The sequence below is a fragment of the Channa argus genome, chromosome 1 (genome assembly GCF_033026475.1).
Source record: "Channa argus isolate prfri chromosome 1, Channa argus male v1.0, whole genome shotgun sequence".
In the NCBI taxonomy this organism is placed as follows: Eukaryota; Metazoa; Chordata; class Actinopteri; order Anabantiformes; family Channidae; genus Channa; species Channa argus.
The window spans coordinates 6,049,084-6,067,867 of record NC_090197.1 but is presented as its reverse complement, the minus strand read 5'-3'; the positions used below and the strand labels follow the sequence as shown (position 1 = coordinate 6,067,867).

General features: G+C 40.6%; 1 protein-coding gene and 1 long non-coding RNA gene across 3 annotated transcripts; one reads left to right on the top strand and one right to left on the bottom strand.

Moving 5' to 3' along the window:
- Positions 1–4,143: 4,143 nt before the first annotated feature.
- LOC137100290 (NLR family CARD domain-containing protein 3-like) lies at positions 4,144–18,743 on the bottom strand. The gene is made up of 12 exons (XM_067478022.1): positions 18,602–18,743; positions 16,804–17,014; positions 16,330–16,440; positions 15,623–15,715; positions 15,232–15,333; positions 11,901–11,979; positions 11,483–11,711; positions 9,437–11,237; positions 9,177–9,350; positions 8,386–8,559; positions 8,207–8,244; positions 4,144–6,252 (listed from the first exon to the last, which is right to left on the bottom strand). Exons 2-12 carry the CDS (start codon positions 16,890–16,892, stop codon positions 5,720–5,722), a joined length of 3,423 nt encoding a protein of 1,140 aa, XP_067334123.1. The 5' UTR covers positions 16,893–17,014; positions 18,602–18,743; the 3' UTR covers positions 4,144–5,719.
- LOC137100397 (uncharacterized) lies at positions 11,991–18,161 on the top strand. 2 transcript variants are annotated; one of them, XR_010910895.1, is made up of 4 exons: positions 11,991–13,145; positions 13,261–13,379; positions 14,543–14,654; positions 17,926–18,161. It is a non-coding gene; the product is annotated as an uncharacterized lncRNA (long non-coding RNA). The 2 variants fall into 2 exon arrangements; XR_010910892.1 differs by having other exon boundaries at positions 13,261–14,654.
- Positions 18,744–18,784: the final 41 nt, after the last annotated feature.

Below are 18,784 nucleotides of genomic sequence, written 5' to 3'. Positions count from 1 at the left end.
GATCGAACCACTGAGCACCAAAGTTCACACAAAAGTATTGAATCACCAAAATCTATGTCAGTTGTTTCTGCTGCACACTAAAGAATTTTAGCTTTAATTCATTGTGGTGTCTTCGGTTTGAAAAAGCTGACAAAAAAAAATAAAAAGCTGAGACCCACCATTGAAGAGAGGTTTTAGAAGTAATTGTGGAAGGTTCAGGGTGGCAGGATGTGAAAACACACAGCAGCACAAGCAGGTAAGGTGAGGTAGAGTTTTTCTTAGAGCTTTTGGTTTGTGGTTTAGGGCACTGCTCACATCTGATCCAAATGTGCTCAGCCACGTCTGAGTGGGGCAGCACCCTGCTGAAGCATTAGCCTGCTTACATCTCAGGAAAAAGAAAACTCCAGAATCTCACCCTCCTTGTGCACGGTGTCCACGATCGTCCTCTGGACAACGGCCAAGTCATCAGTCTTCACCATGATTTTGGTTGTGTTCACTGAGCCACACAGGGATACAGTCTTAATACTGTATGAATTATAATTTACTCTAATTGGAAATGAAATATTCTAATATTTTAAGATGCTGGGTTTTGTATTTTCATGAGCTGTGAACTGTAACCATAGAAATTCGTGAATCTAGATTAAATTAGAATAGATTAATTTGTTAGATAATCTCAACACCAACTAACCACTATTGTCATTCAGAAATTAATCAGCAGTTTCTTTTTCACATTAGATAAATAGAATTATTACTTTGCTGATTGAGGTAATTAGTCAAATACATGTAAGTCTATTAGATGTTAAAATTAATAAATTAACATCCATCAGAAATTCTCAGCCTTCACTTACAGCTGAAAATTCTGTTTATGTTTAACCAGGAAGTTGGAACAGACAACAACTGACTTGGTAAGGCAGTTGACCATGGACCATGGTCCTTGGGCAAGACACTGAACCCCAAGTTGCTCCCGATGGTCCAGGTGAGCACCTTGCATGGCAGCCACAGCCATCGGTGTGTGTGTATAGGTGAATGGGAATCAACATTGTAAAGCGCTATATAAGCAACTATTTATCTTCAGTTTCGTAGTGGCACATATGGAATTAAAAGATCAGAAATATAGGACGGGGCTAAATCATGCAGTGATTTATAAGTAATCAGTAAAATCTTAAAATTTATCCTAAAATAAACAGGGAGCCAATGTAGAGATGCAAGACAAGGAGCAATGTAGCTGAACTTCCTGGGTTTAGTCAGGAGCTGAGCTGCTGAGTTCTGAACAATTTGTAGGTTTTTCAAGTTTTTTTGGTGAAGTGAAGAAAATAGGCTATTGCAATAATCGAGATGAGAGGAGATACAAGCATGAATAATCATTAAAATTAAATATAGGTCAGATTTTTGCAATGTTCCTAAGATGATAAAAGCAGGACTGAACTAGTTTAGTGATTTAATGCTCAAAACTCAAGTTGCAGTCAAATAAAACACTGGCAACTGGCTTAACAAATTTTGATAAAAGCCCTAAGGCTGGGATTATATTACTGGAAATATTTTGAGGTCCAATTAAGAGAATTTCTGATTTATTTGAATTTAACTGGAGAAAATCTAATAGTGAAACCACAGTCTTGTAGAGAACTCAGCCTACTATGGTCCATAGGAGTTATAGGGAGATACAGCTGAGTGTCATCGGCATAACAGTGAAATGAAATACTATGTCTGCGTATAACATCACCCAGTGGAAGCATGTAGATTGAGAACAGAATTGGGCCAAGTATGGATCCTTGGGGAACACCACACTCAGAGGGGGAGGGGGAAGACATATAATTGTCAATAGAGACACAAGATTTCTTATTAGACAAATATGAAACAAACCAGTTTAATGCTGTGCCTGATATACCCACCCAGTGCCTCAGTCTGTCCAACAGAATATTATGATTTACTGTATCAAATGCAGCACTTAAATCCAACAGCACTAAGATAGAGCACAAGCCTTAGTCAGCATTAACTAGAAGGTCATTTGTGACACGTAGAAGAGCTGTCTCTGTGCTGTGGTTTTTGCAAAAACCTGATTGGAACTTTTTGAAACTGTTATTTGTTTACAAAACTGTCAGCAACTGCTGTGTGACCAACTTTTCTAGAATTTTAGAGATAAATGGCAATTTTGAAATGGGGAGGTAGCTGTCCAGGATAGAAGGATGAAGACCAGGTTTTTTTGAAAACGGGCAGTATGCAGGCAACTTTGAAATAATCAGGGACACAACCAATACTCAGTGATTTGTTTAATATGATAAGCAGGTATGATGCTTTACAGTCTAACACTTCCAGTAAAAACTACTTCCAGTACAAACTTTTGTTGGAATAATAGTCATAAAGAGTAATAAAGTGGACTAGTTGATGCTTTCATATGAGATATTGCATCAATTAAGTTAGACAGTATAACGGGAGAGAATCATTCAGGGAGCTCCGACAAGGACAGACCACATCCAGAAATAAAGGATTTTGAATGATACCACCCCTAATTTTCTCAACTTTGGAAACAATGTGTGATAAAAACTTATTGCAATCAGCAACACAATTGGCAGACGCATGAGGGGGTAGAGGGTTAACCAGCCTATCAACGGTATGAAATAGAAATCTGGGATTTTGACGATTGGCATAGATGAGTTGAGAGAAGTAAGAGGCTCTGGCATCCTTCAAGTTTTATTTCATTATAATAAAATGTACAGTAAGACCAGATTTCTTCCATTTACGCCCAGCTTTTCTATATGCTCATTTACAATTTCATATGTTCTCATTAATCCATGGTTGCTTCCTGGTCAGTGGATCAGGTCTGTTTCTTAAAGGAGCTATACGCTCTAAGGTTGATACGCAAAGTGAGTGAAAAGAATCAACCATTTCCTTAGTGCAGGTGGAGTCAAGGAATGTCACATCCGCAGAATTAAAAACAGTACAAAACTTAAGGGCACAATGCTCATTGAACGTACGTGAACACTTGGGACGTATAGAGTTTCACCAGCTACATGTTGCTGAGAATTAAAAGAGCTCATTATATTTCAGAATTCTGTAGCATGATTATTAGAAGAATTGTCAACGTGAATATTGAAGTCACCACATAGAACAACTCTATACTACTTTAAAATAAGACCAGATAAAAAATCTTATATTTCCCACAAGAAGGAACTAGTTTTTCCTGGGGGGGGGCGATAAAAGACGGCAAAGAAAACCGGGGATGGGCCACTAAATTTAAACAGGAGCACATCAAAAGGAAGAGAATTCACTAGATGATAACTGTTTACATTTTAAGAATTTCCTGTAAGTAGAAACAAGTCCACCACCTCATCCACTGGCTCTGGGGAAACTGAAGTAATCATAATCGGGTGAGCACAGCTCAGCCAGCTGACTGTGCTCACCCGGTCGTAGCCAGGACTCTGTGATAACAAGAAATCTATAGAGGTGATGAAGTCATTAATTAATCAAACATTAGTCAAAGCCATGTTCAGCTTCCTTAGTTGCACTAATGTAGGTGCTTGTCCTGGACCTTTAATCACAAACTTTGTGAGATTATTATTGCAATTTCGTGAGTTCATACTTATATGTTTCAGTCCTATTAGTGATTCTAACTGGGATACCTAAAAATTAATTAGCATCAAGATTATCTGAAACAGAACTAGTGGGGCGAGCAAGTTGAGAGGTAGAGGAGAAGAAATGACCTCAGCCCAGCGTGTCTCCAAGCAGAGTGTCTTAGATCACCTTAAAATATTAACGTTGCAGCCTGAGGTTACAGCTGTGTAACCTCACTATAAAGTGCCTATGAATTATTGATAATCACACATATACATACTGCAGGCTGCACCCTCTGTGACTCTGAAGTGACGTCAACCTCTTATTCTTGAAGTCAGTTCTATGGGCAGCTGACAGATAAATCTTCTCCTTTGTGGACCCACATTGCACTGCATCTGAGTGTGCTGTAGCTGTCGCTATAGCAACTGATGATGTCATAACTCTACTGTCCATTTGAAAAGAAGGAATCTGCCAGTCACTTTTTACATTAGACAACAGTTTAATTTATGCAACACCAGTTACACTATATGGCAAAAAATATGCTTTTTAATCGTTTTACATTACTTTTACTCTATTACTTTTAGATGACACACTGTTGTAAACATGTTAACAGTTTTTACTTCCAGTTTCATTCCTGTTTTGACTCCATAAAGAAACAGCTTTACCTGTTTGTTCTGGAAGAAACTTGACTGACCTGCAGAGTCCACATCAATAAAAGCCAGGAGTAGCATAAATACAACATAGGGACAACAACAATGCAAAGACAGAGAAAAGGGTCAAAGAGCAAGGGAGGAGAGTGTTGCATCTATTCAAAACCAGTCGATTTTATTGACTTTATTGACAGCATCCTCAAAGCAAATACTGCATCTGTTGTACTCTTTCTAGGCATGAAACCATATTGCTGCTCACAAATCCTTACCTCCTCTCACTCTCCAAGATCTTGTTAAACAAACTAGTCAAAAACTCTACTGCCACCTCTCCTAGACACTTCCATACCTCCACAGGTTTGTCATCAGGACCAACTGCCTTTCCGCTCTTCATCCTCTTCAACGTCCTCCTCACTTCACTCTAACTAATCTTTGCTACTTCCTGCTCCACACCAGTCACCTCTTCTACTCTTCGTTCTCTTTCATTTTCCTCATTCATCAACTCTTCAAAGTTCTCCTTCAATCTTCCCATCACTTTCCTGGCACCTGTCAATACATTTATCCCTGTACGCCTGTCTACTCTCTTCAGTCCTCTCAGTGTCCCACTTCTTCTTAGCTAACCTCTGACCACCCAGAGTCTCAGTCTCAGTCTCAGTTCCTCCCTGAAAACTACACGACATTCTTCCTTTTTCAACTTCCACCACTTCGTCCTCTGCTCTGCCTTCGTCCTCTTCATCTTCCTCACCACCAGCGTCATTTTACACACCACCATCCTGTGTCGTCTGGCTACACTCTCCCCTACCAATACTTTACAGTCACTGATCTCTTTCAGATTACAATGTCTACACAAGATGTCGTCCACCTGAGGGTTTCTAACTCTGCTCTTATACGTCACCCTATGTTCCTGCCTCTTCTGGAAGAAAGTGTTCACCACAGCCATTTCCATCCTCTTTCCAAAGTCTACCTCCGTCTGTCCTTCTGTGTTCCTGTCCTAAAGACCAAACCTGCCCATCACATTCTCATCACCTCTGTTCCCTTCACCTACATGTCCATTGAAATCTGCACCAATCACCACTCTCTCACCTCTGGGGATGCTCTGCATCACTTCATCTAACTCACTCCAGAATTTTTTCTTTTCTTCTAACTCACATCCTACCTGTGGAGCATAACTGCTAACAATGTTGAACATCACCCCTACAATTTCCAGCTTCAGACTCATCAACCTGTCTGATACTCTTTTCACCTCTAGAACATTCCTCACAAACTCCTCTTTCAGGATAACTCCTACTCCATTTCTCTTCCTATCTGACCCATGGTAGAACAACTTGAACCCTGTGGGGGTCGTTGTAAATCCAGGCCCTGACCGATCTGTTTAAAAATTTGATATTTTCTATTGAAACCTGACCAGAGCTGGATTCTGCTGATTGGATCATTATAGTTACAACAGAGTGAACTGAGACAAAATTAATCATAGAAAAGGAAAATTATATAACAAAACAGTAGAAATGTTGATGATCAAAGTGATGAAATCAGACAAATCACACCTACACACTGCACAGAGTCAACGAGGAACCAGAACTGATCCAGAACCCAGAATACAGAGGCTCAGTGAATGTGGTGTTAAAGGTGTGAAGGTGGATCAGTTTGTCAGAGGAAACGCTGTAGAATGACAGAGAGCCAGCAGGACAGTCCACATACACTGCTACTCTGTGAGAGACAGAGGACGAGGAGGAGGAGATGGTTGTTACTCTGTTATCATGTCTGAGATAGAAACCATGATCAGAGCAGTACAGACTCCAGGACTGATTGTTCCTTCCAAACAAACAATATTCACTGTCTCCTTTCCTTCTGATTCCTCTGTAACTCACTGATATAGAAACTCTTCCTCTCCACTCGACCTCCCAGTAACAGCGACCAGTCAGAACATTTCTACACAGCAGCTGGGGAAAACTTCTGAATCTGTCTGGATGATCAGGATACGACTGATCGTCCTCCACATGTGTCACCTTCCTGTTGTTGTCAGACAGTTGTAGTTTTCTGTTTACTGTGTTTGGGTCCAGTTCCAGTTCACAGGCAACTGATGGAGAGAACAAGACACAAACAGCTGCAGTTTATCATATGTTGATTTATCACCAACTTTACTGACAATGACTGAAAGTAAATCATTCCAACTTCCATTTCATCTTCAACTGGGAATAATGTTTGACTCCATTTTAGATTGAATTCAACAATCCAGTTAGAACAACATGAACAGTTACTGAACATGAGAGTCAAGATGGCAACAATATTCTTCTTTGTTTCTGCTGTTGACCCAAGGATGAAGCGAATGGAGGTCCACATCAAACACATGGACTGAATGAAGTGTAGTGTGAATGAAGTATTCTCAGCGCCTTCTCTAGCAGCCCAGTTGCTCAGTTGGATGAGATTTGTTAAATGAAAACAAATTTTACTGCAACATGTATATGTACTAAATAACAAAACAGTTTGTTGGCCAGAGGCCTAAACTTTGCAATTACACCCAAGCAGGTTCCAGTTGTGGGTTTTATTACAGCAACAGAATCCGCCATCCGGAAAAACAATCTGACAGTTTCAGAGGCAGAACAATTCCGGTTGAAAGTCTCCAATGCTCAACCACCACCACCCAACCTCATTGCGCAGAAGAGACTGGCCCTGACAGCTCTCAGCAGGGATGAGAACCTCACCATTCGGCCTGCCAACAAAGGAAGATGCATGTGTTCAAGCTGTCCTGAACACTGAGAATTACCACAATAAAGACACTTCACTCTAAGACAGCCATCACAAATTTGAGAAGCGGAAAGGAGATCCCACCAGCAACTACGAGAAAAAGCTTATAGACTGCTAAAAACTGCTGGAAAGAGACCATGCCATCAATAAGGTGACCTACCACTGCCTTTATCCAGGAGAAGCAACCCTTTGAATGTATGGACTTCCCAAGATACACAAAGAAGGAGCTTCCCTTTAGACCCATTGTCAGCAGCATGATCTCAGTAACTTATGACATTGCGACATACTACTTGGCCACCATCCTATCACCGCTTGTTGGACAAACCGATCACCACTTACAAAACTCATAGGATTCTGCAGCCAGCACCAACCCACTGGTTCAGCTATTGAGATGACACCTGGGTGAAGCTCAAGATCCAGAAGGTACAGACTTTCACAGCCCACCTAAATGCATGTGACATCAACATCAATTTCACCAGGGACGACACCAATGACAACAGACTGGCCTTCCTGGACTGGGCAGTCAACGTTGGGACTTGTGGTGACCTAGAAATAGAAATCTACAGGAAACCCAAAGACTCAGACCAATACCTACGGTTTGACTTCAGACAAGAAGGAGTACATGAAGCCATTTATGTTCACATGTAGAATCCTTATCTCAAAAGAGGAGGCACAACCGGTCTCCCATTTTTCATGCTGCCCTTTTATCGATCCCCAGGAAGATTAAGACATTTTACACATCCACTAAGAGATCCACACCTAATGACCACAATCTTAAGGTTTAGGGGGTCAGGGTCATAATCGTTATAACTTGATGACTCCACTCTGTCCCCAACTCCCACCTTAATGAGCCTTTTCAGGGCAGGGTGGAACAAAGGCTACTCTGGCGGATATTAGTGGGTTCCCCAGCCACTTTATTCAGACTAAAGAAGCTGCTTGGATAAGTAGCGATTTATTTCCAACCAAGAAAAAGAAGTCCACTTGACATAATTCAATCTTCGGATAACCAAACCTGGATGACTGAGAATCTTCACCGACATTCCACTGTTAATAAAATGTATTTCTTAGTTTTGTTGGATAGCTGTGCTTCACTCTGTTGTGTTTGTGGATTTGAAATTGATTGATTGAATTCTACCATCTTTCCAGCCACACTGACAAAAAACAGAAGCTAAATCCTGAATGAAACTCTGGAGAAATTCATCTTTGTTCTTCAGTCAAGAAAAGCTTCAAATCTAGTGGAACATGTGCAGATGTGTTCTCAGGAATCAAACGTAAAACACACTCACACTTCCTTTTCACTCTCTCCAGTCCACCATGGTCCACCCTGGAGGAAGAGACAAAGTCAGAATCAGCTTCATCCACCTTCAATTATCTCTGCCATTCAACATTAACCAGAGTTCTTCAGTTAGTCAGAGACACAGAGAAACAGTGTGAGAGCTGCTGTTGTCTGTCCATCTGTCCATACCTGAGAGTGTCCAGTCTCCAGTGCGGATCCTCCAGTCCAGCAGACAGCAGCTTCACTCCTGAATCTCCTGGATGATTGTAGCTCAGGTCCAGCTCTCTCAGATGGGAGGGGTTGGAGCTCAGCGCTGAGGCCAGAGAAGCACAGCCTTCCTCTGTGATCAGACAACCTGACAGACTAAACACAAACAGTCATGTTTCCATCACTTCAGAGGACAATACACTGACTTACATTTATTTGTTGGAGATTCTTCATAATCATAAACAAAATCTACACCCTAAAATATAATGACCGATGTTCATCCTCCACCTCTTGCACTAACTAAACATCCAGCTGTTACAACTGTAATTCAGGTCGGGCAAAGCAGAGTAATTTAAGTCATGGAACTGTGGACCAGATGTTTAACTTTGCAAATATACTAGAGCGGTCATCAATGTTTTGATGATTATGAATCTCCTCTGTGTTAAGCTGTTCTAATAACTAATGTACATGTATTTTGACTCCTTAATATCTGGTAATAAAGCACAAAAGTACACCGGAGTCTTGTGGTTAGTCTGATGTAAAAACTATTAATTGGTTGAGCTATGTGTCAATGATCATTTAATTATTAGTGGGCATTATTCTCATTAGACCACATATTTAAGTTTAGATGAAAATGGTAAATAAATGAAATTAACACTGTTTCCTTATTTTTTAACTCAAATTCTATAGTCCAATCAAAGTTCAATCTCTGGAATCAGCAAAACTCTTCAGTACGATAGGGATACCACAGAAAAATGAACGAAAATCCTGACCTGAGAGTTTCCAGTCTGCATTGTTGTTGCTTCAGTCCAGCAGATAGAAGCTTCACTCCTGAATCCTGCAGATCATTGTTACTCAGGTCCAGTTCTCTCAGACCACAGGACTGGAAGCTGAGAACTGAGGACAGAGCTTCACAACTTCTCTCTGAGAGGTTACAGTTACTCAGTCTGAAGAGAAACCAGAAAAAAAAAAAATCATTTACAAACAATCAAATGTTGATACACTTAAACTAAACAGTTCTATGTGCACATACAGAGCTTTGTTGGAGGCTTTGACCACTGGCAGCAGCCTCAGAAGAGCCTCCTCTGAAGCAGAGTATTTCTTCAGGTCAAACGCATTCAGATCTTTTTCTGATGACAGTAAGATGAAGCCCAGAGCTGACCACTGAGCAGGAGACAGTTTATTTGTGGAGAGACTTCCTGATCTCAGGGACTGTTGGATCTCCTCCACTAGAGAACCATCATTCAGTTCATTCAGACAGTGGAACAGGTTGATGTGTTTCTCTGCAGACAGATTCTCACTGATCTTCTTCTTGATGTACTGGACTGTTTCCTGATTGGTCTGTGATCCACTTCCTGTCTGGGTCAGCAGGCCTCGTAGGAGAGAGAGATTGTTCTGCAGAGAAAGACCGAGGAGGAAGCGGAGGAACAAGTCCAGTTGTCCATTTGGACTCTGTAGGACCGTGTCCACAGCATTCTGGTAGAAATGTGGTGGTTCAGGTTTATCTGTAAACCCTTTAGACCACAGAGGGGATTGTTTTTCTGATAGCAGATTGACTCCAGAGTTGCTGAATGTCAGATGGACATGAAGAGCAGCCAGAAACTCCTGAACACTCAGATGGACGAAGCAGAACACCTTGTCCTGGTACAGTCCTCTCTCCTCTTTAAAGATCTGTGTGAACACTCCTGAGTACACTGAGGCTGCTCTGGTATCGATGCCACACTCTGTCAGGTCTGATTCATAGAAGATCAGGTTTCCTTTCTGCAGCTGCTCAAAAGCCAGTTTTCCCAAAGACTCTATCATCTTCCTGCTCTTTTTATTCCAGTGTGGATCTGTCTCAGCTCCTCCATCATACTTGATGTTCTTCAGTTTGGACTGAACCACCAGGAAGTGGATGTACATCTCAGTCAGGGTCTTGGGCAGCTCTCCTCCATCTCTGGTTTTCAACACATCCTCCAGAACTGTAGCAGTGATCCAGCAGAAGACTGGGATGTGGCACATGATGTGGAGGCTTCGTGATGTCTTGATGTGGGAGATGATTCTGCTGGCCTGCTCCTCATCTCTGAATCTCTTCCTGAAGTACTCCTCCTTCTGTGGGTCAGTGAACCCTCTGACCTCTGTCACCATATCAACACACTCAGGAGGGATCTGATTGGCTGCTGCAGGTCGTGTGGTTATCCAGAGGCGAGCAGAGGGAAGCAGGTTCCCCCTGATGAGGTTTGTCAGCAGCACATCTACTGAGGTGGACTCTGTAACATCAGTCAGGATCTCATTGTTGTGGAAGTCCAGAGGAAGTCGACACTCATCCAGACCGTCAAAGATGAACACAACCTGGAACTCTTCAAACCTGCTGATTCCTGCTTCTTTGGTTTCAGGAAAGAAGTGATGAACAAGTTCCACCAAGCTGAACTTTTTCTCTTTCAGGACATTCAGCTCTCTGAAAGTCAATGGAAATGTGAACTGTATGTCCTGGTTGGCTTTGTCTTCAGCCCAGTCCAGAGTGAACTTCTGTGTTAAGACTGTTTTCCCAATGCCAGCCACTCCCTTTGTCATCACTGTTCTGATTGGTTCATCTCTTCCAGGTGAGGCTTTAAAGATGTCTTCTTGTTTGATTGTTGTTTCTGGTCTGTCTGGTATCCTGGATGCTGTTTCAATCTGTCTGACCTCATGTTCATCATTGACCTCTCCAGTCCCTCCCTCTGTGATGTAGAGCTCTGTGTAGATCTGATTCAGAAGGGTTGGGTTTCCTGCTTTAATGATCCCCTCAAACACACACTGGAACTTCTTCTTTAGGTTACACTTGAGTGTACGTCCACACATTGGAGCAATAATTCCTGAATGAACAAAGAAAAAATGAAACCAGTGAGTGGATCCTTCAGAAAATCAGAGAATCTTATCATTTAAGTGTCTATAGAGTTTTTCTTCCTCCATCAGTTTTATCATCAGTGGAGGACAAACAGCCTCTGATCTGATACAGATGTGTGCAGCATATTTACAGCAGAGTTTGGAAATGGAAACCTCTCTCCTGCTGTTTCCATTTCCTCTTTCCATCATGTTAAATCTGTTCAAATCCTCTTACTGCTCTGCAGACAGTCAGCCAGCTCCTCCTGCTTCATTCTCCTCAGGAAGTTCACTGTGATCTTCACAAATGAATCTCTGCTGCTCCTCCTCTGCTTTTCAACCTCACTGTCCAACACCTCCTCATCCTCCCTCTGACTCTCTGAGCATTCTGGGTAATCTGGTCTCAGGACCCTCTGGATCTCCTTCAGCTGGTTCTTCACAAAAGTGGCAATGTTGTCCTCCAGCAGCTGGAACAGAATGAGAAGTGAACATTTCATTTAAACTGGTAGAAGACAACATGTGATTCATCTGTCAGTCTGAAGACCTGCTGGTCTGAACACAGCAGCATGGACTCTGTTAGGACCTGAATGGTTGTTGAACATTCAGTCTGGGTTTTATGTAGTTCATAGTCAAAGTGTGATTGTACATGTACAGACCATAAATATGGAGTCCAGGTCCGGTTGATGCTGCTGGGCAAACTGATCACTGTGAACCTCTGAGCTCTGCTGCTCAACTCTGTGGAGAAAATATTAACTTCAAGCAAAATGACAGCTGAGAGGCTAAACCAGTGACATTAATATATGTTACATTGTTTAACATCAAGTGATCACTGTAGTTTGCTATATCAAGGAGAAGCTGTTGTACTGCCATCTAACCCAGGCCCTGAGTATCTTCATTACATGAATCAGTACATCAATTATCTACAGTTACCTCCAACAATATTATGAATAAAAGATTGATATCAGACAAACGGCAAACAGCAAGACAATGATCCAAAACACAGTTTCAATTCGAAAAAGAACTAAAGATTAAAAAAGTGGGTTTTTAGAGTGATTGAGTCAATCAGCACACTGTAATTTATTTCTGTGATTTCACAACATTTGACAGTAATATTTCACAATAAATTACATTATTGTCACTTTACAGGCTTTAATTGTGCTTTACGCAGTATAATACCATATTAGGAATTTTTATTGTGAAATCACTGCATGCGGGACTTTTACACAGGAAGTTGCAGTGTATTTGGATTCCACCTGGATTGCAAAGGGTTGATTGACATTTTAATATTGGTTCGCTGTCTGCAGTCTGGTAAATAATATATATACATTTTTTGTCAAGGAGCGTTTTGATACGAATGTCTGTAATAGTTACTGCAGTAACACTGGACAATATGGTGTTTTTCTATCAAGAGCCTGAAGTTAGAATGAGAGTTTACAAGTTCAACGTTAGATTAAATGAGCCCGCTCATTTTTAAAAAGCCTCATATGCACCGTTTATGTCGGACGGTTCAGTGCCTTTGCAAGCCCCGTTTTGGTTTGTAGCATCGTTAATTGAAAGCTGTAGCCTGGTTTTGTATGCTGTATGTTTTCTTAATGCTTTTTCTCTTATTCTAGAAAGTCCTAGAAGTTGTTCGTTACTGGCGGTAATTTCAGAATAATCTCGGAAGCATCTTACTTGGACATTAGCGTTCTCACATACACTCCATCCTGGGCTCTATTCTTTGGGGTATAGTCAATTTGTCTTGTTTGTTTCAGGTGACATATTGGAGCTACTGAGGAACAGGTGGTCATGGGACCTCACCATGACTTTACAAGGAGTTTGGCTGCTCTTTTCGCGAGCTACTACAATTTTAACCTGCAGTATGCTGAAGATGCCTGCTGCACCCTGGAATTTATCCAAAGGTAATGTTATCTTTATTTTTCTTTATTGCATACCTTTTATTATCCTCCTGTAGTTTCTCATCGAAAACTAACAACTTTGCTCTTGGTCTTATGCTTCTTGGGCATTAATCCACAGATGGGGTCCAAGTCAAACAGGCAGCGTGGACACATCAATCAGCAAGTCTGTACTTTTATCAGAAAACTCATTGACTTTGAGTGGATGTCAAAGACACATGTGACAGGATTGTGTGAAAGGTTGGCAAACAGAGAACGGGTGGAGGAACACTCATAACTTGGCACCTGGTTTTTCATGTTAAAAGTGCCATAAATAGTTCCCAGTTGATACAGGAAATGAGTGTTAATGTCAGTCTGTTTTGAAAAGTCACCGAAATGTGTTGTTCTACATATGACAATTGTCATTAGTGTTTTAAAAAGCTCAAGGAAGTTAAAGAAATGTCCAAATGTTTTCAAGATTCAAAGATTCAAAGTGTTTCTTGTCATATGCACAGATAGAAAGCATGTTTCCCTGTACAATGAAATTCTTACTTTGCCCTCCACTCTAAATGTCACACAGTAAGTAAAATGAGAACAGACAAAAAAATAGAAATAAAATAAAATACAAATAAAATAAAAAATAACAGCAAACAAAATAAGAGCAATAAGGCAATAAAGTGAGGTAGTGCAGTTTGTCTTATAGTTGATTATATGTACTACAGTTTATTGATTTTTCCAATCAGAATGTCCGTCTTAAAAATCTATTTCCCTACATTGAGTCTTACACAACCCTGTTTCAGGTTTATATACATTTACATGACTGCAGCAACTCCTACTGTATTATTGGCTAAATAAATTAGCAAAATTGATGCTGTTATTGTAGTAATTTGAATTTAAATTTACAGTTAATTACTGGCTACTGACCTGAATTACTTTTACAGTATCTACTGTCATTCTAAATTGCATACTGTGACCTCACAGCAATGTCATAAAACATTTACTGTGAAATAACAATTTAATATATTATTTGTACAACAACATACTGTAATATCACAGTAACATTTGATAAATTTATTCTACAATCACAACATTATACAGTATTTTCACAGTAGCACACTGTTAACTCACAGTAATGAAATGTCAAACTTAGTGTGAAGTCACAGTACAGAGCTGTAAATTTACACACAACTACATACTGTGAAAGTAATGCAACCAGTAGCCAGTAATTTACTGTAAGCTTACAGCATAATATTTTATAGTGCAGACCTTAACCCAACTCAGCATGGATTTTACCTGATGAAGAGGAGACCAGGTGCCAGCTAGTGTTAGTTTGTTAAATTAATAAGCTTAGTAGACATGTGTGAATGTGAAAGTCATGAATGTGCAACAAGTAGATGTTCCCATGATTGTGTCTCTCCTTTCAGTTTGCCTTGATGGACGGCCAACTGTGATCAATGAGGTTGGATAGACTCCGAGGGACTAATTTCCTTATTTTTTCTTTAGCAAACCTCCTGACTCTGGCCAGCAGTGTGACTGGTGAGTGCAGCGTTCAGGTTCGCAGACATGGGCCTCTGTGTTGTAATAGCAGCTGGGAATTATCTACAATCAGCAGGAACACTGTTTGGCAGAGTGTGAGCAATTTTACAGGATTTGTATTAGAAAGAGTAATAAACCCAGTTATACAAAAAAAGTCAAATAATACAATTGTTTTAGTGTCTGTACTGTTCAATGATAAGGTTATAAAGATTTAATACAAACACTGTGCATACTCTGCACTAAGCTGTCCTTCTGGACATATCCAACCTCCATTGTCCAATATCCAAACTCGGCCAGCAGTTAAGTCAAACCTACAGCAGCAACACTATCATTTTCTGAGCTTCTTATTGCCCATTCATAAATTATATGGAGCCATTTTATTTAATACAGTATTTTAACAGCAGATGAACTGAATATTAAATATTCAGTTAATGATCTAATTTCTCAACTTTCAACCACTGGTTCAGACCTAAAACCGAATATGGAGCTCTGGACCATAGTGAGAACATTCACACATTCATCTTCCAAAGAGACTCCAATAAAAAAAAAAAAAAAAAACTACAATTAAACTTCTTACCTTCTATCAGCAGGTTGTCCACCTTTAAAGTCAATATTGCGACCAACACTCTTCATGGAGACCCAGCTGAGTTCAGCAGAGTCTGGTCTCCGCTTCTTCATCCTGATCCAAACAAACAAGAGACAAATGAAAAGCAGTTTGAAGCTGAAAGCAGATGAATTGTGAGCAGACTGTCAGCAGCTGAAATGTTAGAAGCAGATAGAAAGTCAGTAAGAAGACAGTGGATGAGGAACGTTCTCCTGTTCGTCAACATGGAATCTGATGAAAGACGCTGTCTCATCTTAGTTGGTTAGTTGATTATTAAGGGGTTGGCTCTTTGTTAACTAAGACAGTTAGTAGTTGTCTTCCAAAGAGACTCCAATAAACAAAAACTTCGGTTTTCCTTTCTTACCTTCTATCGGCATGTTTAAAGTCAATATTGCGACCAACACTCTTCATGGAGACCCAGCTGAGTTCAGCAGAGTCTGGTCTCCGCTTCTTCATCCTGATCCAAACAAACAAGAGACAAATGAAAAGTAGTTTGAAGCTAAAACCAGATAATTCCTGACCAGCCGCTATAACTGAACCTACATGCATCAAAAGGATGTTGGACTTAAGTGTCTTTGTGAACTGACGTGCTATTTTTCTGGAGTGAACTGTGAAGCTGTTCACAGCATTATTATTTTGTTTGAACCAATCTCAACTAACAAAACTCAAAGACAGGTTTTAGAGGAACATTGTCAGCACTGGCTGTCAGAGAGAACGACTTTAGCATTAACTGGAGGTGCTTTTAACATAAGCCCTAATGAAACCCCTGCCCTGTCTATACTTTGTTTACTCAAGTTACTCGTTGCTTACTTGTAAACCCACTGACATCTGTATTAATGAACATACCCCAGACTTCAATATAGAGCAAGTAGCTATTCTTGTAACAGTAAACAAAATGTAGTTAACAAATACTAGCGGGACCTCAGGGAATACTACAGCTAATGTGCTGCTGAGTCAATCTTTAACAAATGTATCATCTGTGTGACTTGTGAATTTAGCATAAAAATGTAATTTATTTGATGTCAGTGTATGTACAATGTGCTGTGAGTAAAACAAAAACATATTTCTTACCTTCCCTCAGCAGGTTGTCCACCTTTAAAGTCAATATTGCGACCAACAGACCGGTCACTCTTCATAGAGACCCAGCTGGGTTCAGCAGAGTCTGGTCTTTGCTTCTTCATCCTGATCCAAACAAACAAAAGTTAAATGAAAAGTAGTTTGAAGCTGAAAGCAGATGAATTGTGAGCAGACTGTCAGCAGCTGAAATGTTAGAAGCAGATAGAAAGTCAGTAAGAAGACAGTGGATGAGGAAACGTTCTCCTGTTCATCAACATGGAATCTGATGAAAGATGTCTCATCTTAGTTGGTTAGTGGACTAATCAGTGGTTGGCTCTTTGTTAACTAAGACAGTTAGTAGTTGATGATTAGTTCTTCTAAGCTGTTATTGAGGAGCTGAGTGGCAGATGTGACAGTGAGTGGGAATAATGATGGTGGACTGATTTGACATGGACAAGAGTCATGGACAGTTAGACATCCTCATCTCACCTCTGGTCTTTGGTCTGACTCTCATGTCCCCCACACAGAGTAGTTTTACAGGGAGGGACTCCCTCCTCTCTGTCCTCACACTGATTCATAGCAGAGTCCACACCTGCTGGAGAGCTGAGCTCAGTCTTTACAGCAACAACACTGACAATGTTCCCTTGAAGCTGCTCAGCTGCTGAATTCACATCCAGTCACAGAGACTTTGGAGCTTCAGCTGGAAACACAGAGAGAAGATGCTGCTGTTGTTTGTGCAGTAGTAGAGTAACACAAATACACAGACATTACAAGACAACATCCAACACAGAGACAGAAAGGAGGAAAGTTTGAACCTATATCAGTGTATCCTCTCTAAATTAACCATAGTGATGAGAGAGGGTAGAAACTGTGTTTGTATCTGTTGGATCTGCTTCATGGATTTCTAAAGACATAGACAGAAGACACTGAACTCTGTATAGAGGGGCTTGAGCTGTCAGACAGGATGGACTGGACTTTGTTTAGTGGCTGGTTTGTATGAAGCTCAGACAGGTTGTTGATGATTTTACTTCTGACTTTAACATCCTGTTTGAGAGCACAGCACTATGATGAGCCCCAATGACAACCAGGAGACTTCACATGGACGACAAATCCAGACATTTGACAGGCTGCTGCACAGAAAACCAGCTGCTGCTCCATGTCAGCAAAACTAAAGAGCTGATTTTTGATTTTAGACAGAAGTAGGTTAAGACACCTGAAGATCCTGTCAACGTTCAGTTTTGTGGAAAACGATAACTGCAGCTGCTCGTTTCCCATCTGTTTCCCTTTGTTTCAGAAAGCAGTGACAAACTTATAAAGTAATAACTGCAGAGAATGTAAAAAACAAGTAATCAAAGTTTACAACGTAATAATCCACCATTGTTTTATGTGATAAAAATGCTGAGAACATAATGAGCTGAAGTGGATTCAGTCTTTTGTCTTCTTCACAGTAAATGACATCATCATTTTGAGTTCAGACAAAAACAAACTCACTTAAGATTCGATTCCATTCAGTTTATTCTGGTTTTTATTAGATCAAACTGTTCTTTTAATGTTGTTTCATTTTGTATCATTGCAGCTCCACATTAATCATTAACTGTCTGTTTCTCCCAGTTCTCACTAACAACCTGAGGAACTTTGGACCAAACCACCTTTGTCGAGATGAACCAGCGTTACCACCTGGACAACTGTTTCCTGAATTAACTTGTTTAACAACCACACTGACTTTATCAAGACTGTTCAGACTAAACATGACACCGTTGTTCTTTGTAGATTCAGACCGAAAATTCTTTCTGAACGTCAAACTACAGGTTTCCACAGAAGAGATAGAAAACATACTCACAGACAGTCTCACCGTCCTCCACTCCCAGCATGAACTGAGACACAGAGATATGACATAAACTCATAAACACAACAATAAATCTGAAATACTTTGACCCTGAAACATCACAGCAGCTCCACCCACAAACACGCACACACTGTCAAATCCCTGACAGAGACCAGACCACAGGACAAAGTGGAAAAACTTTCAGTCTCTGAACCACATGAGTTCAACCCTGACACAACATCTGACTGTTTCTGGTTTCCAGATCACAGCTCAGCAGCCCCAAACTATCTGGTCTTTAATGAAGATTTAGGTCCAAAACCCACTATGTGTCCACTATGGACGTCTCTCCTCTAAGCTTAGGTCCAGCTTAGCTCTGTGTATGTTTGTGTCCCACTTTGGTGTCAGGACACAAGGACAGACACACATTCACAGACAGACAGCAAAACAAGTTAACAGTCTTACCCAGAGTTAAACCAGACAAGGAAAACCAGAATCCAGACTGAGGTCAGTGAGACAACAAACAAAGTAATAAATCATGATGGGGGACAAAGGTGGAGCTGATGTCCTAAAGTCCAAAAAAGAGATCCAGAGCAGGTGAGTAGTCCATTCAAAGAGAAAAAAGAAGAAACACAAAGAACAAAGAGC